The sequence below is a fragment of the Chelonia mydas genome, chromosome 9, assembly GCF_015237465.2.
Source record: "Chelonia mydas isolate rCheMyd1 chromosome 9, rCheMyd1.pri.v2, whole genome shotgun sequence".
Lineage (NCBI taxonomy): Eukaryota > Metazoa > Chordata > Testudines > Cheloniidae > Chelonia > Chelonia mydas.
Window position 1 is genome coordinate 17742524 of NC_057855.1, and position 18291 is coordinate 17760814.

At 40.6% G+C, this 18291-nt stretch overlaps 1 protein-coding gene across 4 annotated transcripts in view; it reads left to right on the forward strand.

Annotated features, from left to right (window-relative positions):
- The window catches only part of GOLIM4 (golgi integral membrane protein 4), a 62139-nt gene extending 46634 nt beyond the window's left edge, over positions 1 to 15505 (forward strand). For all 4 annotated transcript variants that reach the window (XM_043522133.1, XM_043522134.1, XM_037908641.2 and 1 more), the window contains 8 exons: positions 1425 to 1766; positions 3418 to 3641; positions 5290 to 5369; positions 5815 to 5933; positions 6961 to 7128; positions 7916 to 7984; positions 11324 to 11404; positions 13474 to 15505. In XM_043522133.1, the coding sequence (XP_043378068.1) occupies positions 1425 to 1766; positions 3418 to 3641; positions 5290 to 5369; positions 5815 to 5933; positions 6961 to 7128; positions 7916 to 7984; positions 11324 to 11404; positions 13474 to 13632 (1242 nt within the window). In that variant the 3' untranslated portion in view covers positions 13633 to 15505. The remainder of the gene's footprint in view (positions 1 to 1424; positions 1767 to 3417; positions 3642 to 5289; positions 5370 to 5814; positions 5934 to 6960; positions 7129 to 7915; positions 7985 to 11323; positions 11405 to 13473) is intronic.
- Positions 15506 to 18291: the final 2786 nt, after the last annotated feature.

Consider the following 18291-nt stretch of genomic DNA (forward strand, 5'->3'; position numbering starts at 1 on the left):
TTTTGGATGAAAAATGCAGATTCAATTTAGTGTTGAATTTGCCAGATTGTTTTGGTTGAAACACACATTCTGAAGAAATCTGAATGTATCTTTTCAATATTTTACAGTTCAAACATTCTTAGCTGCATGCAAAAAAAAAAAAAAAAGGGCAGGTTTACATGTAAAATCCAGGGATGAGCTCTTGTTTTACATGTGTCTCTGCAAGCTGAGAATAAATATTTCTGAATCATAACAAATAGGCTCAGAGGAATTAGATTTAAGTATCAGTAAATGTTGATTTCATTGTACATACACAAACTGATGAAAAAATATTTCAATAGCAGAAAATCAAAATTTACAGATAGCCAAAGAAAAATGTTGCTTGAGAACTTGTTAGACTTTCATTTAAACATATTTACTTTTGACATATTTTGACGTATGATGTTAACAATTTGTGTTTTAACTGTTCCCCAGCTTTAACTTCTTGAACCTCAGCATCTACTGTCATTAAAAAATTTTGTGAACCCCCACATTTTGTGCAAATGTGAAAATTTAATAAATACTGATAAAAATTGAAAAAATGCTTTAAAATAAACATCAATATTATCCATTGACATGATAAAAAATAAAAATTGAATTCTGCCAAGCCTAAAATAAAACCCTTTTTTTTAAACTGGAAGATAAATATTTTGGGCTTCATTTTAGATTAAAAGTGGGTTGAGTTATTTCATGTCATTGTCATTTTTTAGTTGCATAGATCCAAGGAATAGATTCTGATACCCAGGCTCACATTGAGTAGTACCTTACTTCAGAAGTAGGCCCATCGGTTCTGGTTATTGAGTAAAATTCTACTCAGCACGAGTAAGTGCATCAGAATCTGGTCCTTAATTTTTATTGTAGAACACAGTTGATTTATGCCGCCTTTACTCATGTGGAGTAATATTTTACTCCACAAGTTATCACTCACTTTAATAAGACTCCACTTTTAGAATAATGTGCTGATCATCCTTAGTAAGGCTGGAAATCTCACCCTTAGCATTTTCTAGAACATAACCAAATCTGAGAAGAGTATAAATTATGAATCAGATATTCAGCAACTTCTACTTTTTGCAGGCACAATTTTGTGCCCTAAATAAATTGTATCCTCTTGTGCCAACAATTAATGTGGATGCACATATTAATAAAGATGACTCTGTTTACACCTACAAATAGGTAGATAGATGTCTAGCTGCTACTTCAGATCACATTGAAGCCTACATGAAAGAGGCCTTGAGTGATTATAAGACCTAATCACTGATCATAATAAACAGGTGGACAGTTTCTTTTATGAACATTATAAAATATTAAGCCTTTATGGAAGTCATGCAAATGTTTTATAGTGTCATTGACTCTAGAAGTAGAGACATCTCTGAAATATCATGGAATTAATATATCATTTTACACAGGTACCCCAGAATGAGGAGAAGCCACAGGAAAGGGAAGAAATAAATTCCAAGAGAAGAGAAGATGAAGATGAAACTTTACTGAGCAGAAAAGCAAATGAGGGTCACCCTCACAAAGAACTGAATATTCAGCAGCAACAAGAAGCAGGAGAAGATGAAGAGCAACACATGGACCAAGTTGAAGAGGAGCACAGAAAAGAACTTGAGGAGGAGGAAATGGAGCAGGCAGGGCAACCTGAGCACTTGGTGGAAGAACAGGATCAAGCACCAGAAGAACATGACTGGAAAGAACGGGAACATAAAGAAGAAGCAGCCAACATGCTGGGTGAACGCATTCACTCAGAGGTGCAAGATTCTCTTCTCAACAACGGCCACCCTTTCTGGCACCTGTCAACTGCAGGCCCTGCTTTGCACCTGTAATTAGTTGCAGCTGTAATTAGTATCATTTGGATTTGCAAGCAGTTGAGGAGTAAGGCAACATTTAAAACACAGCACTTAAATGCCTGGGACTCTAAGCATATGCTTAAAGTTAAGCACACGATTAAGAGCTTTCTGAATTTGGGGGTTAATTTCTAAGTGACATTAATTCCACTTGCAAATAACTGCAGGTGCAAAAGGGAAGCCACATTGAGTCCAGTCTAAAGCTTGGGGGTTGTGGGAGGGGAAGGTTTGTGTTTGAGTTTTTGGGGGGGGGGGGGGGACTTTCTTTACAATATTAGATTTGAAGTGTCATCCTGTGATAGCAAATGCAGTTACATTTCCCTTTCAGGTATTGGTATAACTTCAGTAAACACTCTTCATTCAAAGTGTTTGCTAATATTTTCACAAAGCATTTTAGTTGTAAGATATACAGGCCTAGAGGAGTAAAGGGAATTTAATGTATAGTAAGGGCAAGGCATATTCTGTTGAGCTTTAAACAGAAACAGTAAGACCTGGAAATGCATTCTGGGTCAGGTCTCAAGCACAAAAATTAACTTGTTGGTCTCATCCTAGTCCCCGTATGCATTTATCGATCTAACAAAACAAGCATAGAATTCAAGCACGATGGACAAACTTTGGCTGAGGTGCTCTGGACTGGAATCGTAGTAGGCTATGAGGCAATAATTTGGCTGCAATGGCAGAAGATTGTGCAATACCTGCCTCTATTGTGCCTGGTTGCAAACAATGTTTCGTCTCTCATTTAAGACCTAGTCAAGCTGTCAGGGTCTATAATTTTGTCAGTAATCTCGATATTCTTCCATGGCTATCATGGTTTAGTAATATACGGGGGAAAAAAGAAAAGACAATTTGGTGATGCGTTCAAGCTGTGTCGTTTACCCAGCTGTGCTTGAGTAGTTCAGCACAGTTCGCATTTAGTTCAGATATTACACAGGATGTATTTGGAGTGTGGGTTGGAGGACATGTACTATATGCTGGCATGTATTGGCGATAGCCATAGGATAAACTGCATTTATCACCAACCTTTGATTCTTTCACTTGCACTCTGCCCACATGATCAACCCTACCTCCAGACAGCCTCAGACGGCCAACAGTAGCAGTATTTTTTTAAGTTGCTAAAATATGTCAAGTGCCTGTCAAGATTGGATCTTAGTACTGTGGCAGTATCAAATTTCTCGTGCGAAAAACTTTATATCACAAACTCAGGTATTCTCATTCCCCTTTAAAAAAAAAACAAAAAGCAGCTGTGATTATAATGAGAACATTTAATATGTAGCTTTAAGTAAGGTGATGAAAGCTTCAAGAGTGAAGTTTGACTTTATGATCACAAAACAGCTATTTATACGTTGTTCTCCATCTCGTCCATTGCCTGCATAATTCTGCCCCCTCCTCCCAACCTCTCTTTTTCTGGCATCAGTGGTTTTAGCATGTCCATTGCTAGTAATATGGGTTCTACCAGGAAAATCATTCCGATAGGGATGAGAAATAGGTACCCAAGAAGGCAGGTTCAGAAGTGTATATATTCAAACATGTTTCTTTCTTTCATTGCTTGACACAGAGAGTAACAAAAAGATACAAACTGGCCTATGAAGAACAGTTGGAACAGCAGCATCTGGCTGCCCGAAGAGCTGAAGAAGCCAAACAGCTAAGGGAACATCAGGAATCTCTACACCAGCAGAGGCTGAAAGGGCAGTTATTACGGCAGCAGCAGCTTCAAGAAAAAGAGCTTGCACTACGGAGACAGGCTGAACGAGGAGAAGAGCAGTACAAAAACCAGCTAAGGTTAACAACTTCTCTTACATGTGTGCTGTGGTCTGCACTCTGGGTTTCATGGAGTATGTCTGCACTTTGGTGTAAATTGCACCTCCAGGAGACATACCCCGCTAGCTGTCATTGAACTAATGCACTAAAACTAGAGGATAGCTGTTGAGGTGGGAGCAGCAAGAGGGGTTAGCTGCCCCGAGTACATGCCTAGTGTGGTGAACGTTTATACATATTTTCCCAGTAAAGTTATGTGGCTTGCTTTGTGCTACCTGGTTGTTATTCCATACCCCGGAGGTGGCTGCACGTCAGCAGTGCTGTACATAGACAATTTCAGTTTTTGAAATGTGTTAGGATCTTTTAGGATGAAAAGCACCCCATAAATGGAAGATATCTTGAAATAATTTCATGAAAACTTGATGCTTGTGAACGTGAAGGGCTAATACCACTTGCTTTGTGCAGCCAATAGCATGAGTTTAAGGATGAACTTTTAGCATTAACTTTTTGAATTTTATAAAAAGAAAAAAAAATGGTTTGATTCATATCCCTGATGTTCAAACATTTCTGTGGACTATTAAAATAAAGAACCTATAAGTGTACATCAGGCTCCTGTAAATGTAACTTACAGTCTATGTACTGTAGATCAGTGGTTCTCAAAGCTGGTCCGCCGCTTGTGCAGGGAAAGCCCCTGGTGGGCCAGGCCAGTTTGGTTACCTGCCGCGTCCGCAGGTTCGGCCGATCGCGGCTTCCACTGGCCACGGTTTGCCGCTCCAGGCCAATGGGGGCTGCGGGAAGGGCAGCCAGCATGTCCCTTGGCCCACGCCGCTTCCCGCAGCCCCCATTGGCCTGGAGCGGCAAACCGTGGCCAGTGGAAGCTGCGATCAGCCGAACCTGCAGACGCGGCAGGTAAACAAACCGGTCCGGCGCGCCAGGGGCTTTCCCTGAACAAGCAGCGGACCAGCTTTGAGAACCACTGATGTAGATCATCTTCTCTCCCCTCACCTCTTTCAGTCTCCCATTTAGTGCCTGTCTTCAGTTAATGCTATTTCTGCTCTCCTGCTGAGATAATTTCAAAGCCATTAGTGGCCTTCACTTATTTTTTGAAGCTCAAACCTATATAATGATCGTTACAGAAATATTTTCTGAAACACACAGTAATAAGGAAATATTAACATGAGTAACATTAAAAAAAAAAAAAGCCTTATTACGAGGAAGTGAATTAGTACTGTCCAAATCCCCAATTCTAGAGGTAGTGCCACATAAGCAAACTCCTTGCCAGGTCAAAGCCTAAATTGCTCAGGTACATGGGTATGACTTCTTTGTTTTGGGGCCATTATTAAACAGATTTTTCAATACAAGACTCTTTGATTTCATTTCTTAGCACCCTACATTTTCAAAGCACTGTACCAACACTAACTTGTGTCCTTATAACAGCCCTATGAATAAGCCAGTACAGTACTACCCACCATTTCTATAGATAGGAAAACAGATGCAAAGGCTAGTAAGGTATCCTACACAAAATTGTCTTGTTCCATAATGTTAATTTCCTTTTAAAAATGCTAATGGAAAAACTTAGCTAACAGGAAAGTAAATCTGGGAATCCTTTAAAAAAGCAAGCCAGAACTGTCTCTGTGAAACTGAAACTGTATTTTTGCATATAATTTTTTAGCCAACAAGCTCATTATGACAATATGGACCATGATATTGTACAAGGAGAAGAGGGGCAAGGCATCCACGAAGAAGATGGAGGTGAGACTGAATTCTCTTTCCCCCCCTCCCCCCCCCCCCCCACATCTGAAGTGTCCTCAGTGTCTCATCCATTCAGAAATAAATATAGCTGCTTTGGATACCAATAAGAGAGCACTGTATTTTCTTTACAATTAAAATCAGTGACTACGTTTCATTGGTGATTTTTGGTGGTTGTATTGCCTAAGATGGGTGCAGTTACGATTATATACAAATGAGAAGAAGGACGGCCTTATGCTGAAGGCAATAGACTAGATCTCAGGAGATTTGGGTTCAGTTGTTGGCTCTGCCACAGATTTCTGGTGTAACTTCGGGCAAATCACATCAGAAGCTCTTCAGGGCAGGGACTACTATGCATATGTACAGCACCTACCACAATGGGGCCTTTTTCTCAGCTGGGGACTCCAGGAGCGGCTGTAATACTCATACTAATAATTAATTTTGTCAGTGTATGAAAGGGACAATCGGCACCAAGATGAAGCTGAAGAAGTAGAAGATCAAATTAATGCAAATGAGCAGCAAGAACCAGAGCATCAAACAGAGAACCAGCAGGCAGATGAGCCAGCGGTAAGACAAATCTGGCTGTTGAAATAAGATCTTGGACACAATTTAAATTCTTTATTTAATTTTATTTGTTTTGTTAGAAATGAGTAGGGTCGTCATTGTTGAAGGCATTCTGTCTTTCAGTACACCCCAGAGCTGTGCTTCTGGTCTAACCGTGCATGAGGATTTTGACGCTGTTGGGACTTAAACTGGGAACACTCGGATACAAAAGCAGTAAACGAGCATTTCATCAGCTGTCCGTCACAGCGGATGCCACCTTGGAGGGGGGAGAATCCAATTCTACATAAATACCTCATTATATTTTTTGTTCAGTTTTGTGGTATATACAGGATCTTGCATACATGCATTTTTATTTAGAAGACTAGATTGTGTGGCAAATATTTGAAGAGAAGAATATTTATTAGCCCAAAGATGTTACTGGTGCCTCGGTAGCTGCAGTATTAAATCTATGGGATAATATCGGATAAGCAGCATAAAGGAAAAACAGCATTTATTGAATAGCAAAGGTTGAGGAGATATCAGGCATTTTCTCCCTTAAGTAACTGATATAAATGTGGCTCAGGTCAATATATCGTAGCCTAGGGTAACATGGAGAAGAACTTTTGTGAGCTGTGTGGAGTCCGGCCTGATGAGAGTTAACCCTTAACTATTCTGACCTGTCTGTTGTCCTGACTGAGCTGTACTTTTATCAGGCGTTATCACTTGCTGTATTATCAATAACCAAAAGCCTTGCAGTATCCTATGTGAAGTGAGTTGGTAGCCTCAGTCTAATTTCTAGTAGACAGATGTGCGCATCGCAGCTGTATCCTTATTCAGGGCTGACGTACTTATTTCCAGTGCTGTAAATCTGACAGTTTTCATAATCACTGGGGTTTTGATTCAATGCCCACTGAAGGCAATGGAAAAACTCCTATTGACTTCAACAGGCACTGGATCAGCCCTGAGGTAACTATTACTATAATGATTTTGAAGTGAAATGGAATTGCTGAGACTCATGTACTTATACAATACACCCTTCTAAAAATTACAGAAGGCAGCTGTGGAAGATGTGAACCCAGCTGATGATCCTAACAATCAGGGAGAGGACGAGTTTGAAGAAGCTGAACAAGAGAGAGAAGAGAATCTGCCAGATGAGAATGAGCAGCACAAACAAAATAATCAGAAGCAGGAGAATCCTGAGATGGAGGAACATTTAGTGGTGAGCAGATAAAAGGAAGCATCTGTAGAACATGTGCAATTGTGTGCACATATTTACAGCTATGTTAAGAATGGCTGTTTTAAAGATGCTGTACGAGGAAGGACAGTAACAAACATTCAAACTTTGATACAAAGACACAGACCTTTGTTTTAATTGGGCAGTTTTTATACTGTATACAGTACACGCAGGTAAAATTACAGAACTGCTTCTGGTGATATCTTGATCTTGTCTCTAATCCCATCACCTCCATCCCCACTGCCAGGCTCAATGCCCTGTTTTGCTACCATCCCCATGTCACCTTGTACACTGCTCCCTGCGTGAACAACTTCCCATTATAGTTCTCCCAAGCCACTGCCCTGTCTTCACTCATATCCCTCATAAAGAATTTTACTTCTTCCATGATTCGCACAAGCAAGGTTTCCCAATAAACAGCCTGGTCTGTTTTTTCCTCTTTGCTTCCCATTGCATCCTGCCTATTGTATTTGCCGTTAGACTGTGAACTTTGTATGGCAGGGACTGTACTTTTTTGTCTGGATGCTGTGTGTAGTCTGATTTCTGTTGTACAATGATTTCATTATAATCAGTCCACTGTCTTTTTTTTAATTTGACTTGGTGTAAAGGATGTAACCAGTCTAATATTAATAATATTCAACAAATTACAAATTTGCTACACTATTATTCTGGAATATAGGATATTTTAGTTGCAGTGCAAGTAGCTCTAACCATCTGTATTACTAAAATTAAGAGACATGCATGGTAGAACTGCGTTTCCCTTCTGTTTCTGCAGATGGCAGGAAATCCTGACCAGCAAGAAGATAATGTGGATGAACAGTACCAAGAAGAGGGAGAAGAAGAGGTAATAAAAAGAGTGTAGAGTATATGTGGAACTCAGGTAGCATAACAGATCTCAATTCACTTTGGTGAACGTCAGTTAGTTTTAAAAAGTAAAAAAGTATCATTTTTCCCATAGTAGCTTTTGGGAAGATGGGAAGTAATCATCACTTCTCCCTTGGCCATTGATGTAATACTTACTTACGTTGATGTATGGCAGTCCATTAATTTTTCTATGTCTTTTTGAGCATTAATTATGCAGTTACTGAAAGGATTAAACTGATCACAACTCAGGAAAAAACCCCACAAACCTCTAACCCTCCAGGTGTCACTGAAAACCTCATTGATACTTCATGCGTTAATCACATACCTCTGTTTCATGCAAGCAGTTTTCCCAGTTAACTACTGACTCCTTAGCTCAGATTAATTTATCCGTGGTTCATTTAAGTAGTTTGAGCTATTTAAGCTCCCAGTATGCATGCAACTGAATAGCCAAGCAGCTGTCAGTACATTGCTTTCACACTGAGAAAACAATGGAAACAACTTTGTTTTTCCTCTTTAGAATTTTGAGTTGCATGCTAATCATGCATGCCTGTATGCTGCTCTGCAGCTCTACAACACTGAACTAATAATGGCCGTTTCCTGCTTTACCTGTAGTGCTGTTCTACAAAGCAGTAGATAGGATTGCTCAACACTCACTTATGAAGTTCTGCTACTTTTTGTTTAGATTAAATGGTATGTATTTAACTTTTGCCAGTTCCTTAAAATATGTTGAAATCAACCCAGGTCATTAGCAACAGGTATTAAGTTGCCTCTCTGGCAGTTATTCAGTGTTGTATGTGAAATGATTTGGTGTCCATAAAAGAACTAACTGGTACCCTTATTGGAAGTATTTACAGAGTAGTTGAGAATCGAGTGGGTACGGAAAATGAGCTACTCTCCCCAGAGGCGGATTACAGTTTGATGGGGCCCTGGGCCAGAACAAGTGGGGGCCCCTCCCCACCCCTTCCACCTGAAGTCCCTCTGTTCCCCCCCTCTCCCCCCACGCTCCTGCTGGGGAGCGGGGTCAGGGTAAGGGGGGCTTGCCCCGTTCCGGCCAGCACTCCTGCCAGGGAGCAGGTTCGGGGCACAGGGACATCCAATTGGCCAGGGAACCCTGGGCATGGGCCCTGTTGGCTCAGTGGCTAATCGGCCACTGACTCTCCCATTCCTAGCAATAGTCTTTTCGGCAAATGGATCCAAGTATATCACCAGAGTAGAGTGAGGAACTTTACACTGCTGCTCCTTACAAATTTTCCGATAGACAATCAGAAAACATTGCAGTACTGGTGAGCCACTGGAATAACCAGTTTTTTTAAAAAATAATGGGCTGGATTCTAATTTTCACCATTCCCTCTTTATGCTACTCTAGCACTGTAACAGGGCCATAAATCTGTAGTAAATTACATTTTCATCCAATTTAAGGCCTATTTTATATAGCTAGAGTGGTGTAAAAGGACCTTAGTGTGAATGTGAGTTGGGTCCAAGCCTTTTCACTGTGCCCAAGCAGTCAGAGACTTAGTCACATTGAAAAAAAAATTAAAATATAATCTTTAGGTTTCCTGCAACTGGAGTATCCAGTTAAAAATCACATCACTTGATCCTACAACTGTTCCATGACCTGACCTCCCATAAAAGGCAATAGGAATCTTGTGGGCAAGACTAGGGCAAAAATAAACCTGCAGAGCTGTGCAAGGAGATTGACATGTAGAATCATAGAAGATTAGGGTTGGAAGAGACTTCAGGATGTCATCTAGTCCAACCCCCTGCTCAAAGCAGGACCAACACCAACTAAATCATCCCAGCCAGGGCTTTGTCAAGCCGGACCTTAAAAACCTCTAAGGATGGAGATTCCACCACTTCCCTTGGTGACCCATTCCAGTGCTTCACCACCCTCCTAGAGAAATAGTGTTTCTTAATATCCAACCTAGACCTCCCCCACTGCAACCTGAGATCATTGCTCCTTGTTCTGTCATCTGCCACTACCGAGAACAGCCGAGCTCCATCCTCTTTGGAACCCCCCTTCAGGTAGTTGAAGGCTGCTATCAAATCCCCCCTCACTCGTCTTTTCTTCAGACTCAATAAGCCCAGTTCCCTCAGCCTCTCCTCGTAAGTCATGTGCCCCAGCCCCGATCATTTTCGTTGCCCTCCGCTGGACTCTCTCCAATTTGTCCACGTCCTTTCTGTAGTGGGGGCCCAAAACTGGACACAATATTCCAGATGTGGCCTCACCAGTGCCAAATAGAGGGGAATAATCACTTCCCTCGATCTGTTGGCAATGCTCCTACTAATGCAGCCCAATATGCCATTAGCCGTCTTGGCAACAAGGGCACACTGCTGAGTCATATCCAGCTTCTCATCCACCGTAATTCCCAGACCCTTTTCTGCAGAACTGCTGCTTAGCCAGTCAGTCCCCAGCCTGTAGCAATGCATGGGATTCTTTCGTCCTAAGTGCAGGACTCTGCACTTGTCCTTGTTGAACCTCATCAGATTTCTTTTGGCCCAGTTCTCCAATTTGTCTAGGTCACTCTGGACCCTATCAGCCTCAGGGTCACTACACATACTAGTGAGAGAATACTAAAAAGATTTAAAGAGGAAATTAGTCTTTTGTATACACACCACTAAATGTCAGTATCAGATGTCAAGCCTGAAATCTAATTATAGGAGCCTCCTGATGGGATTGATTTAATCATAATCACTGTACAGACTTAATACAGTCGTTTGAAATTTGAAGGAGAGGGACAAACTTGATATAGAAATCTCAGGTCAGGTCAAATCTGTGCAGTGTGTGCATGTGTGTTGGCTTGTCGTGGGGAGCACTGTATGACAATTGTACTATAAATTCATACGTTTCTTTTCAGAGTAGGTGAACAATGTGCTGGTGATGTTTTTTTAAACTGGGTTTTTGTTTTATTTTTGCATTTTAATACTACAGTAGAACCTCAGAGTTACAAACTAACCATGGCTCAGCCCCACGCCTCATTTGGAACCGGAAGTACGCAATCAGGCAGCAACAGATACAAAAAAGCAAATACAGTACAGTACTGTGTTGAACGTCAACTACTAAAAAAAATAAAGGGAAAGCAGCATTTTTCTTCTGCATAGTGAAGTTTCAGAACTGTAATAAGTCGATGTTCAGTTGTAAACTTTTGAAAGAACAACGATAATGTTTTGTTCAGAGTTACGAATGTATCAGAGTTACGAACAACCTCCATTCCCGAGATGTTCGTAACTCTGAGGTTCTACCGTAGAAGGATTATATTTGCCACACGCTAATTTTAAAGGAAACCAGAAATTTGCAGAGCTGTATGTTTGTGCCTTTTAGGTCCAAGAAGATTTGACTGAAGAGAAGAAAAAGGAACGGGAACACAATGCTGAAGAGCCATATGGTGAAAATGATGAAAATGTAGGTACAATAAAATAGCAGGTTTAGTTGTCTTTAACAAAGCTACAGTCATGGTAGACATTACACAATAAAGGTTGTAGCTCACTTTTAAGCATGAATAAACTTTCAAACTCTGCCTCAACTTCTTCCTGCCCTAATTCACTTACTATTCCTCCCAAAATCCTTTCAACCTGGAGAGCCTCCAGCTCTAGCATCTAGAATTCCTTCATCAACTCTTCCAGCTTCACATGAGAATCACCTCTTTTTCATCTGCCGTTATCTATTTAATTGCATCTCTAAATTTGCTTCCCACCCTCCCCACACACACATCTGGGCTGCAAATTCTATGCTGTGCCTGCAAGGCACACAGCCCAGAAACTCTCCCTGAATCCGTATTTTGTTGTGTAATGTGCTATTCTGTCATGTATGAGGATTATAGAATTCTGTAAATATTACATTATAACCACATTTAATAATGTAACTCACTAAAAGGTATCATCCTGCTCCTGTGAAATCAATGGGACTTTTGACATTAACTTCAACAGGATCAGACTGTAAAGGATGAAATTTTCATCCTCACTACAGCCTCTGTGGCATAATACAGGGCTATAAAACCTCCAGAACTAGATAGGGGACAGTCCCCCCTGCCACAGGAATTGTATAGGACAGCTGCAGCCTGCCTTATGTAGGCCACTTTGCAAGCCTCAACATAGTGGATGGACTTAGGGGCAGGCCTATAGCTCCACCGAGATTTTGGGTTATGACGCGTCAGCTTCCAGAGCATCCCAGAATTCAGAGGTTTAAAGCCACCTTTGCCCTCAATTCCTCAGAACTATAAGTTCTGTCTTGCACCAGAATTTTATCCTAACCCAGCCATGTGTTTTAAGATAAGCTATAACCACCACACAATACATATTTTTAAAAGTTTTATGGGTAAATGTACTTGTGACGTTCCCCTGGTGCTATCTGGACCGGTGATAAGCTAGGCCACTCCAATCCTTGACTCTGGGAGCCAGCCTTACCCTGCTCTGCTGTCAGAACCCCACTCCTGGGCTGTTCACGCACAGCCTCTGGCATGTAAGCTGCTCCTTGGATTGTGCAACCGAATGACACTAGCCAATACCTCCGGTCCCAGAGGAACCCAACCCTAGGAACCTCCGTCTTGCAGTGTCCAGTTGTCCCTGCTGGACGCTGCAAGCTTATACGAGTTTGTCATTTTAATAAAGACATTGATATGTAACAGGCTTGCTATCCCAAGGTGAGTCTCTGTCCTGCTTCAAACCAAACGTACTGCTTCAGGTAGAACAAACAAATATCTTTATTAACTATAAAGATAGATTTTAAGTCACAGCGTAACAAGTCAGATTTAGTCAAATGCAATAAAAGCAAAATGCATTCTAAGATCTTAACAATTCCAATGTCCTTACAAACTTAGATGCTTCTCACCACAGGATGGCTGGTTGCTCTTCAACCGGGCTCTCCCCTTTGATCAGTGCTTCAGTCGCTTGGTGTGGTGTCTGTAGATGTAGGTGGAAGAGAGAGGAAGAGCATGGCAAACGTCTCTCCCTTTTATCATGTCCTTTCTTCCCTCTTGGCTTTGCGCCCTGCCCCCCTTCAGAGTCAGGTGAGCATTACCTCATCACAGTTCCAAACTGGCCAAAGGAAGGGGGGTGACTCACTCGAGAGTCCAACAGATTCTTTTGTTACTGCCTACACCAGTGTCCTTTGTTCCCGTGAAGCTGGGCTGGGTTTGTCCCATACCTGCCCTGATGAGGTGTGAACTGCCTCTCTGCTCTTGGAGAGATTTTGCCTGGGCTTGCTTTAAGCCATGAGGATACATTTTCAGCTTCATAACTATATACCTGAAATTATAACCTATGACATTACTGTAACAATTACTATAACATCACTATAACAACCATGCTCAGTGCATCATGAGCCTTCCAAAGACACCCAACATGACAAACTTTGCATTGGATACCACACAATCATTTTACAAGGATGAACATGGGAGTGCTGGGTGTTCCCCTGAGGTACAGAGCATCACAGTACTTTCACTGAATCCTTCCGTTTTTGTTTTATCTTTTCAGGCTGATGAAAAAAACAATGAAGGTGCAGACCATGAGCAAGGAGTTCATGAAGAGAACAATGCAAAAGAAGGTCATGAAGAAAATTATGAGGAGGAAGAGGAGGATGAGGAGGAAGGTGGCGCCATTGCAGCAAAAGCCCATAGAAGAGGGGAAATGTAACTCTTTGTTGTTTTATGGGTTATGTTCAACAAAAGATTCTTGCTTGAAATGAACTTTTTTCTAAGGATATTTAATTACAATAATTCAAACTTTGCCTTTTATGTTTTTTACTTTTCTATTAGATGCTTTCATACATATATGTGAATACACTATTTTGATATTCTAGATTAGCATCTCTTTTATATTAAGGCAACACAAAGACAGACAGGTCTCATTCTTGTCATAATTCTGGTAATGTTTTAAAAGAGCATTTTTGGTATAAATTTAAACTTTCCTATTGTCCAAGTTTGGAAAGAGCATTCAGTCTACACTGTAACTTATATGGGAAGTGATCTCGGGCCTGAAACTACTCAACGTTAGTCACTCAAATAGTTTCATTGCCTTCAGTGATTCATGGGTGAGTAAGGGCTAGCTGAATTACACACTGAAGCCCCCATAAGCATTACAGGATTGGTTTAAAGTTTAGGCCACAAATGGGCAGTCTCATTGGCTTTAATGGGACTATTTGCATGCTTAAAGGTAATCATGGGCATGTGTGTTTGCAGGATCAGTTCTCAGCATGTAGATGCAGTGCAACTTTAAAAGATGCAAGCTATAAAAGCTTTAAGAATATGGTGCTGTTAATAGCTGTTAACCTTAACAGCTGTTTATGTACAATTATTATAAACTTAATTTTAACGTGTAGCAAGGTGTTTCAGTTACAAAAATCACAGCAGATAATAAAAGGTGGTCTGTGGGTAAAGTACATGCGGAATGCATTATGTAAAGAACGACTCAGACAATCATAGATGCAAAATCAAAATAGTCCCATCAGTTGAAAACATAGTCAGCACAGGAAGAATTAAGGTTTAAAGGAAGAATAACTGGGTGATACTCAAACTAGTTCATAAAATGTGTATCTGGCCCACTATCCTCAAAACATTTTAATAATCATTTGTGTGTAAGGCCTGTTGAACATGCATTTTGGAGAGTAAAAGGACTTAAGGCATTTTAAGTGAGTTAATAAGACTAGTACAAGATATCCCCTTCTGAATTTAGGGCCCCACATTTCTTGTGGAGGTCATCCAGAGGGATGACTGTATATACACTGTTGTGCTCAGCTGGTGAATAGCAAACCAGCGACAAAACTTCTGTAAGCACACTGCAGTGTGTTTTGCTTCCCTTTAGCACTGCATGCCCAAATGTTAATACTAACCTACCAGAGGCCCAGTATGTTAAGTATACCAAGTCCTACAATTAATGTAATTGAGGTGCATAAAAATATACAATATTTGTACTGTTACACACCTTTGCTGTTTAATTTAAAGGGGTTAGGCCTAAAGGTTATAATCTAACCATTGTGGTACTCTTGAATTAACCCCTGGAGAATGGAAATCTGGATTTCCTAGGCTATGTCCCATTGCTGGAAATGAGGCATACCATCGCTACCAGCGTGAAGGTGTTAATATATAAAGGAAAGTGTGTTTCTTTTTCTCTTTACACTTTTTTTGAATGATACATAAGTAATATTTTTTAGTTTAACTTTTTAATCTGCTTGTAATTTAATTCAGTTTCTACTAACTCAATTATACTTTTTAAAAATGGTTTTACTATTTCTAATTTTTTTAAAGTGCCCCATATATTTCTTACATTGCATAGGAATATTTTGGTCAAAATGTGTTTTTGATTTTCTGGTTACCATATTTACATTATGTATAAAAATGCCTGTTTATGTAATACTGTAAAATGTATATAATATGTACATAATCGTCAGAATACAATTATTTTGATAAATTGGTCTGTTTTTTTAATGTCACTGTTGCAGAATTTAATTATTTGAGGCATAATAAAAACTTGCCTGCAGTCAATAAAGCTAGAATGTGGGTTACCAATCTTTTTGCAGTGTGACATTTTACTATTGTTGTTCTACGTGTCCATTCTTATCTTCTGTGAATGTGTTCATGGAGGGGGTGAGGTTGGAGAGAGAACGGCAGCATTGTACAGCAAGGGTGAGGTTTTCCAAAGCACTGCATGATGGCTTTATTCAGTTTCCAGGGAAGTCAGTGTTAAAACTCCCATTGAATTCAATCAGAGCAGAGTTTGGCCAATGCTTTGAGCGCATCAAAAATTCCACTGTAATTGTCCAAAGTGTTATAATACTTTGACTGATTTAACTGTTTGTAGTTGGCAGGGCCGGATTAAGGCATAAACTAACTAAACTACATCTTAGGGCCTCGCAGTATGAGCTTGCAATATGAGAGGCCCCTAAAAAAGAAAAAACTGAGAAAAATTAGATTCTCTCTAAATATATACATTTTTGATCAATTATGACAAAAATAGACACATCTGGGTACATTCATATCCTTACCTACCCTTACCCTTCATTAATTGTTCATTATTGACAGGCCGGAGGCCAGGGCTGAGGAAAAAAACCAATAATTGCACTTGTAAAATTATTATTTCTATGAGTAAGTCTACTATCAGTCTTCTAAGGCAGTGTCTTGTTGGCCAGCTGCTACTGGTAAAATTCTGACCATGCCTTCATAATTTGTTTAAATAAATAACTAATCTCACTGCCGATAAAATCAGGAAAAATGTGAGGTCGGAGACGGCAGTGTCATGAAGCCATCTTGCCAAGCTCATACTTGTATGGGACTTGTCCTAGGAGTGACGTCATGTAAAGCCCTCCCCCTTGGTTGGTAATAGCTGGAAGGCCGCCACCTTTGTTTACAGTCCAGCATGCTCAGTCGTGTATATATCAAAAACTCCTGTTTTTCTTCATTTTTCTTAATTATTAGTGTGTTCTTTCTTCTTTTGATCTGTACATACATGCAATTGTGTATTTTAGTGCACACGCCGCTTTCTGCTTCTTGCGTTATCCATGCTTCACCTGACTAAGTTTGCAGGTGATCGTCTTATGGACTTGGGTCAAGTGGATCTTAAGGAGGATACATTTTGTTGGCTTCCCTCTGTCAGTTTCGGGAACCTTCACAGTAAATATTAGAGCAGGGGTGACCAACCTGTGGCTCTTCAGAAGTTAATACGTGGCTCCTCGTATAGGCACCGACTCCGGGGCTGGAGCTACAGGCGCCAACTTTCCAATGTGCCCGGGGGTGCTCACTGCTCAACCCCTGGCTCTGCCTCCACTCCACCCCTTCCTGCTCCCTTCCCTGAGCCTGCCATTCCCTCACTCCCCCACTCGCTCCCAGAGCCTCCTGCATGCCACAAAACAACTGATGGGGAGATGCGGGGAGGGAGGGAGAGGCGCTGATCAGCGGGGCTGCTGGTGGGTGGGAGGCGCTGGGAGCAGGGTGTGGGAGCTGATGGGGGCTGCTGACTTTTACTGTGGCTCTTTGGCAATGTACATTAGTAAATTCTGGCTCCTTCTCAGGCTCAGGTTGGCCACCCCTGTATTAGAGAGTGCTGACGAAAGAATAACTAGAGGGTTTTGAGAGAAGTGAAGGAAGATATACATATATATCAAAATATTCTGAGTACATGGTGAGCAAGTTATTTCAAACAATGTGCATATGTGATTTATAGGCTATTAAAGCCGATAATATTCATTATATTTGCTTGAATATAGGCTAGTTTTTCTCAGTCTCAATGCCTGGCTAGAGATTAGCAGTGTTTTTTCTGGTAAATTCTTTCTCTTCCACGCATATAGCTTGTTGTCACTGTGTGTGTCCGAGGTGTTTACTCAAGATTAATTAGTGGTCCTGGGGGAGACAGAGGATAGAGAAGCAAATGCAAACAGAGATACCAGCCTAGAAAATGCTGCAAGAAAAGCTATCTGCCCTAAGCATTGTGTGCATCGAAAGTGACAAACTCCATAGCTTATCACTTGAGGACATAATCAATAACTTTGCTCTCCAAAAATCACAACAGAAAATGTTTTAAATTTCAGTGTTAAAATTACTATGATGCGCAAACAGACATACTGCAGGTTGTACTGCTTCCATTAAGTAGGCTGGTCTGTGCAACTGTAACTGCTATTGTGTTGCTGTAGATATAAAATTTTCATATCTACTAATTAAGAAATCAGATGAAAATATATTAATTTAATTCTATTTTTACAACTTCACCTCTGTATATATATATGCAAATATAAAGCTTTTGTGTTTATATATTCAATGTCCTTTCTGTGAAAATAATAATTTTTTTTATGGTATGGGGCCTCTTACATTTGACAGAATTTAGAGCCTCAGAATGTCATAATCCAGCCCTGGTAACTGGGGTCTTTAAGCCGTACTTGAAAGAGAGACTCCCTTCCCATATCGATCACTGAACTGTTCTACACCTTCCCCATCTAACACAGGACATATCAAAGAAGAAGTGACAGCAACAGACATTGCTCCCTTAAGTCTTTTGATTTGCTCCTACCTCAAGAACCAGTTATCCCCCCATATTTACCTAGCTGGAGGCTCTTGGTATCTCTGGTGGCTGTCCTAACTAGACATTCTTGCTTTTCATGGCAGCAATGCCATTTCCAGTGGGGTGACTACAAGATTGCCAACCACCGTGGGAATGGATTTACTCTCGTGATAATACTGATTTTTCAGATCAGTCGCCAAACCAAAAACACAAATTATTTGCTGAGCTCCATTTAACTGCTTTGTGGAAATTGAGCCACTGTCATTCCAGCTGTTTTATCACATATGTAGTACTATTTGCTAAGGA